The sequence below is a fragment of the Macaca mulatta genome, chromosome 20 (genome assembly GCF_049350105.2).
Source record: "Macaca mulatta isolate MMU2019108-1 chromosome 20, T2T-MMU8v2.0, whole genome shotgun sequence".
Lineage (NCBI taxonomy): Eukaryota > Metazoa > Chordata > Mammalia > Primates > Cercopithecidae > Macaca > Macaca mulatta.
Window position 1 is genome coordinate 6,129,439 of NC_133425.1, and position 16,244 is coordinate 6,145,682.

The 16,244-nt window shown below is 48.8% G+C and overlaps 1 protein-coding gene across 7 annotated transcripts in view; it reads left to right on the forward strand.

Annotated features, from left to right (window-relative positions):
• The window catches only part of UBN1 (ubinuclein 1), a 36,756-nt gene that overhangs the window by 17,567 nt on the left and 2,945 nt on the right, over positions 1-16,244 (forward strand). For 4 of the 7 annotated variants that reach the window (XM_015125488.3, XM_015125489.3, XM_077983760.1 and 1 more), the window contains 10 exon segments: positions 5,339-5,409; positions 6,718-6,847; positions 7,022-7,140; positions 7,355-7,483; positions 7,666-7,812; positions 9,372-9,422; positions 9,520-9,565; positions 10,701-11,918; positions 13,332-13,566; positions 13,840-13,929. In XM_015125488.3, coding sequence (XP_014980974.1) covers positions 5,339-5,409; positions 6,718-6,847; positions 7,022-7,140; positions 7,355-7,483; positions 7,666-7,812; positions 9,372-9,422; positions 9,520-9,565; positions 10,701-11,918; positions 13,332-13,566; positions 13,840-13,929 — 2,236 coding nt within the window. 7 annotated transcript variants of the gene reach the window in all.

Here is a 16,244-nt window from a genome sequence, read left to right on the forward strand (position 1 = left end):
TATCCTAGATCTTGAAATGGATATCACATTTTTAAAATTTAAAGTAAACCTGCTGTATGTAACTGGAACATTAGCAGTGTTACGTGTTTCTCACTTTATTTTTCATACCCCTAATTTTTCCCCCCTTTTCCCTTTATTGTAAGATTGGTTAGACTTTACGTCTTGGCCCTAGATGGCACACAAATCAGTTTCTATCACTGTCTACAAAACACCCCCCCAAAATTGGCCTTATCGTAGCAGTTGGTTTCTCCTGAGTCTGGGCCCATGCTCATGGCTGCATTCAGCTGGCAGGTTGGCCAGGTGCTGGCAGGGCTTTTCTTTCCTGGCCTTTCATCCTGCCTTCTTCAGGGCATGGTGGTCTCAGGGCGACATCTCAAGAGGGGAAAGGTGGAAGCCGCAGGACTCTTGAGAGCTAGCCTTAGAGGCTATGTGTATCACACGACTTCCACCACACTTTTGGTCATAAGAAATCACAAGAGCCGCCCAGATCCAAGGATTAGGGAGCTAGGGTGCACCTCTTAAGGAGGAGGATTTCTTTGATCCTGGTTTGTTGCTGCTGTTGTTCCATTTTGTTTTTTTTGAGACAGAGTCTCACTCCGTCACCCAGGCTGGAGTGCAGTGGTGTGATCTCGACTCACTGCAACCTCCACCTCTGCCTTCTGGGTTGAAGTGCTTGTTGTACCTCAGCCTCCTGAGTAGCTGGGATAACAGGCGTGAGCCACCGCGCCTGGCCTGTGTTCCTGTTTTGTATCTGCCACAATACATAGCAGATTCTCATCCATGTGTAGTGATCCCTTAGGGGAAGAAACTCTTTCTGGGAAGTGAAAATTAGATATATCTTTTAAGTAGATATGGTACTTAAAACTTTGAAAAATATCTTTGAAAACTTGTGTATGTTAAAGAGGCCCTCTGAGAAGGAACCTTGGTACTGCCTCTGCCATCTTCACTACATTCTCTCATTAGCCCGTTTTTTGTTACTGATTTGTATTGTACATTTGTATAGGCCCCAGGGAATCCAGTGATTTGATGGCCTTACCCTGCCTCTCTTAATATGCATTGATGGTGTCTTTTGTCTTGGTTGTTGGCCAGTATAGGTGCTGACAAAGCTCAGGTTTGGTGTTCCTTTGGGTTATTGTCTTGAGGTAGTTTGACAGCTCTTCAGCCTCAGGCTGTACAAATAACCCAGATCTGTTTTGATTCTCTTTAGTCAAGCATAACATAGAGACAATACTAAGAGCAGGAATGAAAGAGACCCTATATCACCCATTTTACTCTGCCCTCCTGTAGAATTAGAGCCCCTCATCACAAGAAGTCCAGGGAGAGATGGATCCAAAGAGAATAAGGTAGGGGGGGAAAAGAAAACCAAAACAACTTGTTTGATCTTTTTTTAAAAAATCATGCCAGATTTTCTCCTGCTCAGCAAAAACAGATAACAGTATATAAGATTTAGAGCTGGGTGCTGAAAGGCTACAAATGGCTTTTCTTAGAATAAATAAAACAGCTCATTAAAAGGCTGTTGGAACTCTTATAAATCAGCATGATTGGGATGTTTAACTTCGTTTCCTAGTTAACTTAGGATTGATTAATTTACCTAACTTCTGGGGTAAGAGTGTCTCTTTTTAGGGGTGAGGGACCTCATTTATTTTTGGAAGACTATCATATATATCCAGTTGCTCTTTTAATTAGATTTACTTTAAAATGCCGCAGTCAACTCTCTTCGGTATAAAGCCAGACCCTCAGAGATACTGTCTATGCAATTCAAAAGGTTTCAGAAAAATATTTTTTAAATTATGTAATATTATTTAAAATATTTTTAAAGATTGCATAAAGATTACATAGAAAGCTTCTGAAATATTGCACAAATGGCTATCTAAACAGAAAATTTGGCCGGGCATGGTGGTTCATGCCTATAATCGCAGTACTTTGGGAGGCCAAGGTGGGAGGATCACCTGAGCCCAGGAGTTCCAGACCAGCCTGGGTAACACAGTGAGAAAAAAAAATCTAAAAATTAGCCAGGCATGGTTGCATGCAGCTGTAGTCCCAGCTGCTTGGGAAGCTGAGGCGGGAGGATTGAGCCTGGGAGGTCAAGGCTGTATGAGCTATGATCACGTCACTGCACTCCAGAATGGGTGACAGAGTGAGACCATCTCAATAAAATAAGATGCCGGGCATGGTAACTCACACCTGTAATCCCAGCACTTTGGGAGGCTGAGGCGGGCAGATCACTTGGAGTCAGATGTTTGAGACCAGCCTGGCCAACATGGTGAAACCCCATCTCTACTAAAAATACAAAAAAAATTAGCCGAACATGGTGGCAGGTGCCTGTAATCCCAGCTACTCAGGAGGCTGAGGCAGGAGAATCACTTGAACCTGGGAGGTGGAGGTTGCAGTGAGCCGATATCACGCCATTGCACTCCAGCCTGAGCGACAGAACAAGACTCCGTCTCAAAAACTAAAATAAAATAAATAAAAAATAATAAGATAAAATTTGATTGGAAATTTAAGCTGTCGATGGGTCTGACAGTGTGGCATATGAAATACATGTTAATTAGTTTGAATTCATGTGAGGGTGCTTCTGGATCTTATAACTAGCAGCGTAAGCTTAAGCAAAAAAAGTTGTTTTATTTTTTCTCAGACTAATATAATTCTAGTACCTTCCAAGTGCCAAGGTAGAATTCTGAATGTTTCTAAGAGGGTAAGAAATTGGCATATGACTGGGTGAAAAGTCATGCCCTTTTTTTTTGTTATTCATCTGTGGATTTCACCCCTTTGGCTTTTCCCCTAGCCAACGGATCTGGAGAAGCTTGAGGTTTGCATGTTTTCTTCCAACTTAGTTTTGGTAGTTTGTTGTTAAGCTTCTCTCCCTGTGGTGTGCCATCTTACAGGAGTATCCTCACTTGTTCATTCACTCAGTCAACATTTAGTAAATATTATGTGACAGACAGCCATGGGAAATATATTGATAAATAAGACTCAGTTCTTTTTTTTTTTTTTTTTTTTTTTTTTAAAGACAGGGTCTTGGTCTGTCACCCAGGCTGGAGTGCAGTGGCACGATCTTGCCTCACTGCAACCTCCACACCCAGGCTCAAGTGATCCTCCCACCTCAGCCTCCAGAGTAGTTGGGACCACAGGCATGCACCACCATGCCCAGCCTTTTTTTTTTTTTTGTATTTTTAGTAGAGACAGGGTCTCATCATGTTGCCCAAACTGGTCCGAAACTCCTAAGCTCAAGTGATCTGCCCACCTTGGCCTCCCAATGTGTTAGGATTACAGGTGTGAGCCACCGCGCCGGGCCAAGGTTCCATTCTTGTCTTCCATGAGCTCGTTACATAAATGGACCCAATAGATATGCAGATGGTGGACTGTAGTACAGAGCAGAATGAAGTAAGCTTTGTGATATCTGGACGGCCAAATAACCCGACTTAAGGGGTAAAAGAGAGGCTCTTGGGGGGCATATAGAAAGCAGACTGGAGGCAACAGGCTTGCCCGGCCTCCTAGGGAGGATTCCCTAGGAGAAGGCAGGGAGCAGAGCTGAAGATGGGCAAATTGGTGAATTGCTGGGCCAGATCGTTGAGGACCCCAAATGCCATGTGAAGGAGTTTGGGTTTGATACTAGGCTTGGAAAGAGCTGCTGAAGTGTTCTGAAGAAGTGAGTGGCGGTCTTAAGGTTGGAGTGCAGTTATTAGAAGTGGGGAGCACAGGCGGAAGAGCAGAAGCCAGTGGGTCTGGTGTAAGTTGAGTTTGCAAACCAGTGGGTCATCCATCCACAGAAGTGCAGTTGACCCTTGAACAGCACAGGGTTGAACTGCGTGGGTCCACTGAAACGCAGACGTTTTCTAACCAAATGTAGGTTGATTTGAGGGATGCTAAATCTGTATATACGGGGCTAACTTTTTGTATAGGCAGGTTCCTCAGGGCTGACTGTGCACTCAGATTTTGGTATATGCGAGGGTCCTGTAACCAGTCCCCTGCCTATACCAGGCGTTGACTGTAATTGGAAATTACTCGGAGATAACTGGAAATTCTGGTCCAGAGCTTAGATGAGAGGGTTTAGGGTTTAGTTTAGATTTGAGTGTACAATTATCTGTGTTACTTTGCAGCCCTGAGGGGGAAAGAAGTTATTGGGAGAAGTGGGTTCTAGTGAGAATCCTGGGGTCCGCCTATGGAAAGGAGCTGGTGGAGGAGGCAGATGGAGTAGTTAGAGTGGTTGGAAGGGGTCCCACAGGATGCAGTGAGAGGAAGGTGAGTAGGGGAAATGGTAGGGGAGTTAGCAGTGTCTGCAGTTTCAGAGGGGTTGATCCCTTCATTCTAGGTAGTCACTTTATCACCCTTGTTTGCTGTCGTTATTGTATATCATGTCTGATTTCAGAAATTTCATTTCACACAAAGCCTTCAGACCAGCAGCTCTTGGGGTTAGATGAGTGGTTCCCAGCTCTCTCTGCACATCAGCATCCGCAGGGCTGCTTTGAAAGAGTCCTTGGGCCTCTTTTAGAGAGTGCACATTCTTGAGTCTCCTTTCCAGAGATTGTGATTTAAGTGGCCTGAGTTGCTCCAAGCTGCCCAGAGAATTCCAGTATGCAACCAAGTGTGAGAACCCCTGATGCAGACTTCGCAGGACCCCTGATGCGGATTTCCGCAGGGCCTGCTTTCTTGTGTTCCCGCAGTGTCGTGACTGCCTGATATGGTTGCTTCAGGGGTCTCTGAGCTTGCCATCCAGGGTGTGTGTTAACTGTGTTCTTTTGGAAAGCAAACTAAAGACTGTACTGAAACTCCTATAATCTGGTGTTAATAGGTAATATGCTGGGTTAGTTATTCACATGGTCTGGCTAATAGCTCGTGGTATACCATAAGTAGATTAGGAATTGTCAAAGAGTTTAGATGTCCTTAAGTGCCAGAGCTGCACATTATTATTGTTTTTGTAGATAAAAAGGCCTTTAAATCCTATAGGCTGGTTGAAGTTCTTGAATATTTTTGTACTGTAGATACATGGAAATCCCAACTAATGGTGTAGTTGATAGTGTATGGGCACAGGGGTTATTTGGCCTTTTTGGCTTCTGGCCAAGTGCATTGTGATGGCTTTGACTTTGTGATTTTCTTTTCTGTGACTCTTTTAAGTCCTGGGAAGAACTGGCAGCCCACAGATGCTGCAGCAGCATTTGAAAAGAGAATATTGATTGCAGGCGAACTTAACCTGGGACTAGGGTGGAGTTGGAAAGGTGGCGGTGTGATTGTATTGACAGGTGCTCTTCATGGAGCAGTGACTCCTGTGCCTGTGGGTGAGCGTGAGGGACGTGTGGGGAAAGTACACTAATGGTTGTTACTGTCTGCTGTGCACCAGGCTGCCAGAGCTGCTGAGGGGGAGAGCAGACAGAAGTTCTTCACCCAGGATATTAATGGAATCCTATTAGAGTGAGTATCGTCTGTCTGTCTGTCTGTCTGTCTGTCTGTCTGTCTGTTTCTGCTATTATTGAGCTTGGGGCAAGCCAGCCAGGGGAGAATGGGAGTATAATTGAACTGCATAAAGGTGACCGCCAATGAGATAAAAGAAGAATTGGATTAACATGGTTTCATTGTTGTTTTTCTATTAAAAAGCAAAACACAACAGAGATACCAAATACTTGTCTCCAGAAGTGGTAGACCTCCCTGATCTTAGGCAGCAGGCATTAATAGCATATGATAATCATGGCCTGTTGGAAGAGGATTTCTTGGCAGGTATGAGAGGAAGAGAGAGAGAAGGTGTTGCTTGCCTGTCTCTGAGAATCCTGAAGAATGAGAGACAGCCTGGTGGCCTCAGGGGTCTGTTCTGCCTTGGGTGTTGCTTGGCGTCCCTGGCCATTCCCCTCGCTTGCACTCCTGCTCCTCGTGCCACGTGCGTCATCCCTAATGCTGTTCCCACACACCTGAGCCTCTGAGACACCATGCTGTGTGAATTGGGTTAAAAAGCAGAAGAGCAAATGTCTGTAAACCCAGACTGGGAAAAGTGAATCCTTGTGGCCTGGCCTGCAGTGTTGCCGCTTTTCTCCTGGTTGCAGTTTGTGGCAGGGGAAGCTTGTTGCTCAACAGCTGAGGAGTTTGTGTATGTAAGAATAGTTGTCAAAATGTGGGTGTTCTACCAAATGGCCTCGCCTGGCCAGAGCCTGGATCGGCCCCTTGGGTCAGGAAGTGTGGGCTGCAGAGAGCACCTGAGCATTGGTGCGGATGATAGGGTTGTGTCAACAAGGAACCTGCTTGAGCGTGCCAGATATGGACAGCTCAAGGCATTGAAGAGAAATATTTTTTTGCTTATCTAGTTGGAGAAACTGGAGGGGTGAGGCTTTTTCTGACCTCTTAATGGTTGATAAAACTGGGGACTAGGGGGAAAAAGAAGAAATGCTGCCGGGAAGTATTTCCTGTCAACCCCAAGTAACTCATGATTTTCCACTTTGAAAGCTTAAAGTGCTTCAGAGCTTGTTCTTCTGGGCTCTGTTTTCCTGGTCTTGTTTTTGACCTGAGAGCCTTGACCCACGTTACCTAACTCTGTTCATCAGGCTTGGGAGTTGGTCTTGTTTGTCGATTGCTGAAGATGTGTTTCCTTGGGCACTCAGTTACGTTGTGTGACCAACAAGACAGGGTCTGACCTGCCTCTGGCCCCTAGCTTTCCTCTCCGCATATGGTGAGCTGATGAAGACAAGAGTTGCAGTGAGCTGCAGCGGGTGGTGACTGTGTTCTGTTCTTCAGCATAGAGGCGCAGACTCGGGAGCTGAGCAGTCAGGTCCGCTCGGGGGTGTATGCCTATCTCGCGTCATTCCTGCCCTGCAGCAAGGATGCCCTGCTCAAGCGTGCTCGGAAGCTTCACCTCTATGAACAGGTGGGTGACTCTAGAGTGAAGCCCTTTGGCTTTGGGGCCTGGTGGAGGGGTGACTGAGTCTTAATCAATGCTGCATCTGCTGCCCCACTGCCTCCTTGTGATTACCCTGTCGTGCGTCCTGAACATAAAGAGCGATGTGTAAACCTGGCTTGAATTTTGTCCCGCTCTTCACAGGGGGGGCGTCTGAAGGAGCCTCTCCAGAAGCTCAAGGAAGCTATTGGCAGGGCAATGCCGGAGCAGATGGCCAAGTACCAGGATGAATGCCAGGCACACACGCAGGCAAAGGTTGCCAAGTAAGTTTGTCCTGGCGCTTGCATGGCGCGACCCTCCCGTCTCTTGCCTCTTCCCCTCCCGTTTCTCGGTGTGTACTGCCATTTCTCCAGGAGCCTCTTGGCTCTTCTCTGGCCTTTTCTCCTTCTCTGTGAAGTCCCAGTTGTACAGAGGGTGAGGGGAGAGGTGGTGGGCAGGAGCACCTTGGGGCCCCGTGTAATTCTATTCACCCTGTAGGATGCTGGAAGAGGAGAAAGACAAGGAGCAGAGGGACCGGATTTGTTCGGATGAGGAAGAAGATGAAGAAAAAGGGGGCAGGAGGATAATGGGACCTCGGAAGAAGTTCCAGTGGAATGATGAGATCAGGTGTGCCCCCACTGGGACTTGGCCTCTTTGGAGGGTTGGTTGGGCAGTGTCTGAGCACATCCCCTATTGCTGACAAAGGTTAGGCTCATTTACTTTCATCAGGGCTGCTGAAAGCACATGATTGGAACCTTGAAGAAGCATCTGGAGTAGTTTGGAGTTTCTGATTTCTGCCTCCTTCTCAGGGAGCTACTGTGCCAGGTGGTGAAGATCAAACTGGAGAGCCACGACCTGGAGAGGAACAACAAAGCCCAGGCTTGGGAGGACTGCGTGAAGGGCTTTCTGGATGCGGAGGTCAAGCCCCTCTGGCCCAAAGGCTGGATGCAGGCCAGGTGAGGGCCATGTGCTGAGATGGGCATCTGTGCAGTCAAGACATATTTGAACGCTGCTTTTGTGCCAGGCCAACAGGATCCCTGCCTACAGGGAGTCACTGTCTAGCTGCCTCAACTCTGATCTCACCTGAGTAATTGGGGGACATGCAGGTAGCTGGGAAAGGGTGTTCTGGATCTTCCCTGGAGGAAGGGAAGTTGCCTGCAGGGTTTTGTTTTTGTCATATTTTTTGTCCCACTTCAGGTTGAGGTTTGGCCTCCTATCTCAATATGCACTTTCCTTTTTTTTTTCTTTTTTTTTTTTTTTTTTGAGACGGAGTCTCGCTCTGTTGCCCAGGCTGGAGTGCAGTGGTGCGATCTCAGCTCACTGCAAGCTCCACCTCCCGGGTTCATGCCATTCTCCTGCCTCAGCCTCCAGAGTAGCTGGGACTACAGGTGCCCGCCACCACGCCCGGCTAATTTTTTGTATTTTTAGTAGAGATGGGGTTTCACTGTGTTAGCCAGGATGGTCTTGATCTCCTGACCTTGTGATCTGCCCGCCTCGGCCTCCCAAAGTGCTGGGATTCCAGGCGTGAGCCCGCGCGCCCGGCCGCACTTTCCTGCTTGAACATACAGGCTGCTGCGAGCATTTGAGAGATGGGTTCATCTTGGGTCTTTCCTGATGCTCCTGAAGAAGCCTCATTTGCAGGGAGCAGGGCTGACTCCTTATTGGAACTAAGTGCCAGGCTTCCGTCTCAGAGGCTACCTTGTATGAAGTCGCTTCCTGCGAATGAAGTTATTTCTGTCATACACAGGACAGAGAAAGTTAGCTGGAGTGATTTTATTGATTGGACCCGAATCATCTGTTGTGCGGACAGATCTTGGAACCTTTGAAATTGCAGTCCTCTCTACATAGGCTGGACTCATATGAAGAACATTTTTTGTTGAGTTTCTCTGGACAGAGACGCGCTGGGTCACTCCACGTTTTATTCCTGGAATGGAGGGAATAGGCAATAAGGAAAGTGCTGTGCCCTTTAGGGAAGCATCACCATGAGAGGTTTGAGGCAGAGCCATACATTTTATTGGTAAAAGCCAGACTCAGCCTTTGGGCAGCCAGTGTGGCCCATTCCGATCCTCTCACCAGGAATTTGGCTCCCCAATCCATTGACCTTTTTTGTGTGTGAGGGGAACAGAGTCTCGCTCTGTTGCCCAGACTGGAGTGCAATGGCACAATCTCGGTTCACTGCAACCCCTGCCTCCCTAGTTTGAGCGAATCTCCTGCCTCAGCCTCCCGAGTAGCTGGGATTACAGGCGTGCGCCACCATGCCTGGCTAATTTTTGTGTTTTTAGTAGAGACAGGGTTTCACCATTTTGGTCAGGCTGGTCTTGAACTCCTAACCTCAGGTGATCCGCCTGCCTTGGCCTCCCAAAGTGCTGGGATTATAGGTGTGAGCCACTATACCTGGCCAATTGACATTTAATGAGGGATAGCCACTGAGTACCGGCAACAGTAGCAAAGCTCTGGGAGTAGAGTCCCAGCTTTCTCGGGCGTGTACAGATGCCTGGTGTTCTGTGTCTTTCAGGACTCTGTTTAAGGAGAGCAGACGAGGCCATGGACACCTGACTTCAATCCTGTGAGTGTCTTGGTATTTTCACATCTCGGGACAAGTGTTGTTTTTGGTCTCCTCTGGATATTCTCTAAAGCTTTTCTGTGCTCATTCCTTTGAACAGGGCCAAGAAGAAAGTTATGGCTAACCCTTCTAAAATCAAGGTGAAGGTGAGTCAGTTTGCTCAGGTCACATGTCAGCTATGCTCATCTCCCTGCAGCTATGCTCTGGAAACCTGTCAAGTGACTGTGGAAGCTCATTGATCTTTACTGGTCTGGGGACAGCTACTCAGGATGGCATTCTTGAAGTTACACCGGGACAGAGACCCAAGCCACTTAACCCCCCTCTAGCCTTGGTTCTACAAACAGTACCCAGCTGGCCCAATTCCTGGGGTTCTTGTGGGATTAAGTGGGATCTTCTTGGCAGCCCTCTGAGGAGTCAAGAGCCCCTGCAGGTGTGAAGGTATTAAACTGTGATCTTTGTATGGAAGAAATACACTCGAACCAAGTGCAGTTTAGCTTGGAGCCACAGCAGAAAGAAAAGGCAACTTTGTTGAGCCACCAGGCGGAAATGGAGGGCAGTACAGTGGCTGGAGAATAGATACTGTGAAGATTACCTTGGATGTTGCAGAAACCTCTCAATGTAGTAAAAATTGCTGTTTATCAACATTTTTTCCAGTTCTTAGTGTGGTGCCCTTAGCCATGCCTAAGCAGACCATGAGAATGAGATGTGCAAGTCGTTTACTCCTAAGTATCTGTTGAGCTCCCACAATATCCCAGACACACTGTATTGAGCACCAGGGATGGAGGAGTGAAGTATTAGACCCCATTCTTGTTCCCATGAAAAACTTAATCTTCTTTGAACCCAGTCTGAGGAGTTAGGTGATGGGAAAAATCAAGGAGGAAAAAATAGCTGCTTTAAGCAATTTTCATGCCATGCCTTGGTCTGATTGCAGTTAGGAGTGCGCTAAGACAGTGGGAATGCCAGTAGGCAAAGTATCTCTTCATGAGAGTCTTACACTTTTCAAAACAGAAGAAAATTTCTCCTGGTGGCATGTTTGTGCTTAGCAACGAAGCATGCCGGGGTAAACCCAGCCCTGGCCAACCAGATACTCGCCAGGGGTGATGAAGCCATGGCATCTAAAGTCAAGGTGGGCGCGGCTCCTGCTCTCTCCTACCGCTTGTTTTGTAATTATACAGGAAGACCTAGTTTTTTGCGCCTCAAGTTCACGTTTATATCCTCACCACAGGCCAATGTTGACATCTTTGGACCTTTCTAAACATCAGCATTTCTGTTTTCCTTTAGGAATCGTCTACGAAGCCTGATAAAAAGGTTTCTGTCCCATCAGGACAGGTTGGTGGCCCCATTGCTTTGCCCTCAGATCACCAGACAGGAGGCCTGAGTATTGGGGCCTCGAGCAGGGAGCTCCCATCCCAGGCATCGGGCGGCCTTGCTAACCCTCCTCCTGTCAACGTGGAGGACTCGTTGGATGAAGAGTTGATCCGCAATCCAGCCTCCTCTGTGGAAGCTGTGTCCAAGGAATTGGCTGCATTGAATAGCAGAGCAGCTGGGAACTCTGAATTCACACTGCCTGCACCCTCAAAAGCACCTGCAGAAAAAGTTGGAGGTGTTTTATGTGCAGAAGAAAAAAGGAACTTTGTGAAGCCCAGTCCTTCTGCTCCACCACCAGCTAGCTCTCTGCAGTCACCCCTCAATTTTCTGGCAGAACAGGCTCTGGCACTGGGGCAGTCCTCTCAGGAGAAAAAACCAGAGAGTTCTGGCTACAAAGAGCTGTCCTGCCAGGCTCCCCTCAATAAGGGCCTGCCAGAAGTACATCAGTCCAAAGCAAAGCACCACAGCTTGCCACGGACGTCTCACGTGCCCCAAGTGGCAGTTCCCGTGCCTGGCCCCCAGGTCAAAGTCTTTCATGCCGGCACTCAGCAACAGAAAAACTTCACGCCCCCATCTCCGTTTGCCAATAAGCTCCAAGGCCCAAAGGCTTCTCCCCCACAGTGTCATCGTTCCTTCCTGCAGTTAGTGAAGACAGCGGCCAAAGGCCAGGGCTTCCATCCCTCTGCCCCAGCCACCTCAGGAGGCCTGCCAGCCTCCAGCAGCAGCTCTCACAAGACCCCAGCCTCGTCCTCTTCTGCCCTGAGCCATCCAGCAAAGCCACACTCAGTCAGTTCTGCAGGCTCATCTTACAAGAATAATCCCTTTGCCAGCTCTGTCTCCAAACATGGGGTTTCTTCTGGCAGCTCTTCCTCGGGAGGAACACCAGTCCAGAGTTCTGCTTCTGGGAGCCTGGTCCCTGGCATACAGCCTCCCTCCGTGGGACAGGCCACCAGCCGACCCGTCCCAAGCTCAACAGGGAAAAAAATGCCTGTTTCCCAGAAGTTGACCCTGGTAGCGCCTCCAGGCGGTCCAAACGGAGATTCCAGTGGAGGGACCCAGGGAGTGGCAAAGTTGCTGACCGCGCCCGTACCTTCTTCAGTCAGTGGTGTGACATCGTCTACCTCCTTGTCAGTGAGTATCCGGCATAGCAGCCTGCCCTGCCCCACTCACAGGGGCCTTGGGGATGAGGTTGCTTGCCTTGCCCCGGGTGGAGAGAGAGATCTAAAACCACAGGTCAGGTAGGAACAGTGGGCTCAGACGTAGGAAGGGAGACGGGAGACTGGGCTCCCTGTTCTCAGGTATTCACTTTTCTGGTGACAGGAAGCCCAGGATGGCCTAAAGCTTCTTCTGAAGAGGGCAAAGGGAGCTAAAAGACAGCCAGCACCATGCCTCTTCAGAGGCTGGGTCTGTGTGGCACAGAATGAGCCACAGCACTCGCCTTCTGTGACCCCTTGCCTCTCCGTCTCTCTAAACAAGGCCGATGGAGGTGCAGTCTTCTCTCAGTGGAGTCATGTGGGGGTGTTCATGGACCAGGAATAGCAGGACCTTCTAAGAGTGATTCTGTTGATTTTTGAAGGACAGAGTCCAGTAATTTAGCAGGTTCGGGAAGAGGGAATGAGCATTTTTTTTTTTCTTTTTCTTTTTCTTTTCTTTTCTTTTTTTTTTTTTTTGAGATGGAGTCTTGCTCTGTCACCCAGGCTGGACTGCAGTGGCGCTGTCTCAGCTCAACTGCAAGCGCCGCCTCCTGGGGTTCACGTCATTCACCTACCTCAGCCTCCCGAGTAGCTGGGACTACAGGAGCCTATCACTGCGCCCCGCTAATCTTTTGTATTTTTAGCAGAGACGGGATTTCACTGTGTTAGCCAGGATGGTCTCAATCTCCTGACCTCATGATCTGCCTGCCTCGGCCTCCCAAGTGCTGGGATTACAGGCGTGAGCCACCACGCCCGGCCTGTTTTTTTAATATATAAATGAAGTGGTTGCAAAGACAAAATCATAGAAAGGTCTGTTGGAGGTCTCACCTCCTTTCCTGCACCCACCACCCCTGTAAGGTAACTAAGCTTTTTAGTTTTTGGTTTATTTTCTTTTTAAACAAAAGATTAATAAATATATACAAAGGTATATATATATATATATATGTATGTATGTGTATGTGCATAAATATATATACACATACACATGAACATTTATGGATATGTATATTACATTTTTCCCTTCACAAAGGAGGCTTTTGTTTTTTTTTTGAGACACAGTCTGGCTGTGTCACCTAGGCTGGACTGCAGTAGCGTGATCACAGCTCACTGCAACCTCTGTAGGAGACATATTGAATATCCTGCTTTTTAAAAAATTATGTTGCCTGGAATCCATTCCATGTTGGTTCATAAAGACTGTCCTGGGTCCTGTCTTTGGGGCTGCAGGGTCGGAGGGTGCCTCCGAGGGCCAGCTGACATGGATGTGTGTGTCCTCCTTTGTGTTGCCAGGTTTGGTGTGAGTCAGCCATGAACAGGACTGGAGTTCTTACCTCTTGCTGTGTTTCTTCCCTAGAAAGGAGCGAGTGGGACTGTGATGCTGACTGGCTCCTCTTTGATGGCTTCACCCTACAAATCCAGCAGCCCAAAACTGTCTGGGGCCATGAGCTCGAACACCGTGGGAATTATAACCCCTATTCCTGTCCATGTGCTCTCCTTCAGCGCTGACTCCTCTGCCAAAGCAGGGGTCTCCAAGGATGCCATCGTCACAGGCCCTGCCCCTGGGCCCTTCCACCATGGCCTTGGCCACAGTAAGTGCTTCTTTGCTGCCTCTGGTCACTTGGGAACCTCTAGATTGTGGCCAGGGGTCCTGCTGTCATGTACTCTGGTTCCTTTGTTTGAGTCTGGTGTGTGACTGTGGGGAACATCTCCGGGAACTGTGCTGAGCCCCCACTGCCCCTTTGGGTGTGGTGCCCAGACTGGCCTGGCAGGTTGTCAGGGGCTCTTGCCTGCTGGAGCTGCTTTTCCGTGCCTGTCTTCAATGTGTGTGTTTTGTTCTTTTCTCCCCTCCTGTTTTCTCTCAGGTCTTCTGGCTGGCTTGCACTCCAGCCCGCCCCATGCAGCGCCTCTCCCACACGCTGCCGTGCCCACCCATATCCCGCAGAGTCTGCCAGGTAATCACCCGACGGTCAGTGTGCCATGTGCACCATGTGCCTTCGCCCTCTCCACCCCTGGGTGCTTTGCCACTGCCAAGAGTCTTGGTGTCTTTGCCTTGTCGCTGTTGTTTTGGTTTGTCCTTTGAGGCTGTACTTTGTCTGTACTCAGGGTGACACGCACTTCTACTCTTGGGGTTTCCTCTGGTCCCCACTTGGAGCTGCCGCTGGGTCAGCCTCAGCCTGTGTGATCACAGGGAAAGTTGCGGGGGGCAGGGTGGGGCGGTTTTGTGTATGATGGAGGAGTTCCTAACCCTTGGCTCGTTTTTTTCTCTTCAGTTAAAAAAAAAAAAGGAAGGTAATGGTGCATCTTCTCCAAGGGCTAATTGGGTACAACAAGGTCTTGAAATGCAAGCTGCTCCACTTTCAGATGTGATTGCTTAACAGAAGACTCTCTAAACTTTGTTTCCATTAAAGGGAAAATCCAAGTAGCAGCCAGAGGCCGCAGTGCAAGACTTTGAGAGGAGCAGCTTTAAATCTGTCCAGGTGTAAAAACTCCATCAAAACAGATTTGGAGGCACAGCAGGCATGTGGCCGGCGCTCCCCTTAGAATAGCGCCTTCTGAAATAGCCTCTAAAAGCCTCAGGCTTGAGGCTGGTCTGGTAGCACCTGAGAAGAGGGCTCAGGTGCCCCGGGTTGGCACCTTTGCATTGAGTACATCTGCCTCACCCTGTCCCAAGTCTGCGATTCTTGGGTACGCCTCCTGGAATTCTGGCATGGGAAGTCTCATGGTGTCTCGGCTTTGACCTAGCATTCTTCCTACTGTAGACCTGCTTCAGACATGACCAGGGTGCTACTTGGATAAGGGGAGAGCCACTCTCATGGGAGACAGCTGAGGTAACCCTGGTGAACTGGTGCCAGGTGGAAGTAAGGACCCTCTATGCTGCATGTCTCCCAAATTACATCTGCCTCATGATGTGCTGTGGCTCCCTGGCACCATGGCATTATAGTAAATGCCAGAGACCATATGGGGCAAGACTCAATCTGGATATCTCCACAGTGGAAATTGTGCTGCTTTGAGGGGCTAAGCCTACAACACTAGTGACTCCTCCTTTCCTTGGGAGGAGAAGTAAAGTGCAGTGACTTCTCTACAAACTAGAGGCTGCAGAGCCAGCTTGGTAAGAGCAGGGGTCTTTCCAAAGTCAGGCTGCCCTGCCTCTGCTTACTCTCAGGAACGTTACTCTCAGAAAAGCAAAGTAATTGAGGCCGGACCCGGTGACTCACACCTGTAATCCCAGCACTTCGGGAGGCCAAGGCAGGAGGATTGCCTGAGTCCAGGAGTTCAAGACCAGCCTGGGCAACATGGCAAGACCCTGTCTCTACATTAAAAGAAAAAAATTAGCCAGGTGTGATGGCATGTGCCTGTAGTCTCAGCTACCCCCAGTAGTATATAGCTTCAATGAGGAGGAGGATATTGAATGTCCCCAACAAGAGGAGATGAAAAACATTTGAGGTGATGGATAGGCTAATAACTCTAACCCGACACTACACGTGTTAGGTGTCAAAACATCACTGTGTACCCCATAAAATATGTATCATTATTATGTGTCAGTTTTTAAAACTGTTTAAGGCTGTCAGAGTCTGGATGTGGTGGCATTGAGAGGCAGGAGGATTGCATGAACCCAGGAATCAGAGGGTATAGTGTGCTATGATCATGCTTGTGAATAGCTGCTGTCTGGGCAACATAGTGAAACCTCATCTCTCTTTTTTTTTTTTTTTTTTTTTTTTTGAGACGGAGTCTCGCTGTGTCTCCCAGGCTGATCTCAGTGATCTCGGCTCACTGCAAGCTCCGCCTCCCGGGTTCACGCCATTCTCCCGCCTCAGCCTCCCAAGTAGCTGAGACTACAGGCGCCCGCCACCACGCCCGGCTAGTTTTTTGTATTTTTAGTAGAGACGGGGTTTCACCATGTTAGCCAGGATAGTCTCGATCTCCTGACCTCGTGATCCGCCCGCCTCGGCCTCCCAAAGTGCTGGGATTACAGGCTTGAGCCACCGCGCCCGGCCTTTTTTTTTTTTTTTTTTGAGACGGAGTCTCGCTCTGTCACCCAGGCTGGAGTGCAGTGGCCGGATCTCAGCTCACTGCAAGCTCTGCCTCCCGGGTTCCCGCCATTCTCCTGCCTCAGCCTCCCGAGTAGCTGGGACTACAGGCGCCTGCCACCGCGCCCGGCTAAGTTTTTGTATTTTTAGTAGAGACGGGGTTTCACTGTGTTAGCCAGGATGGTCTCGATATCCTGACCTCGTGATCCGCCCGTCTCGGCCTCCCAAAGTGCTGGGAT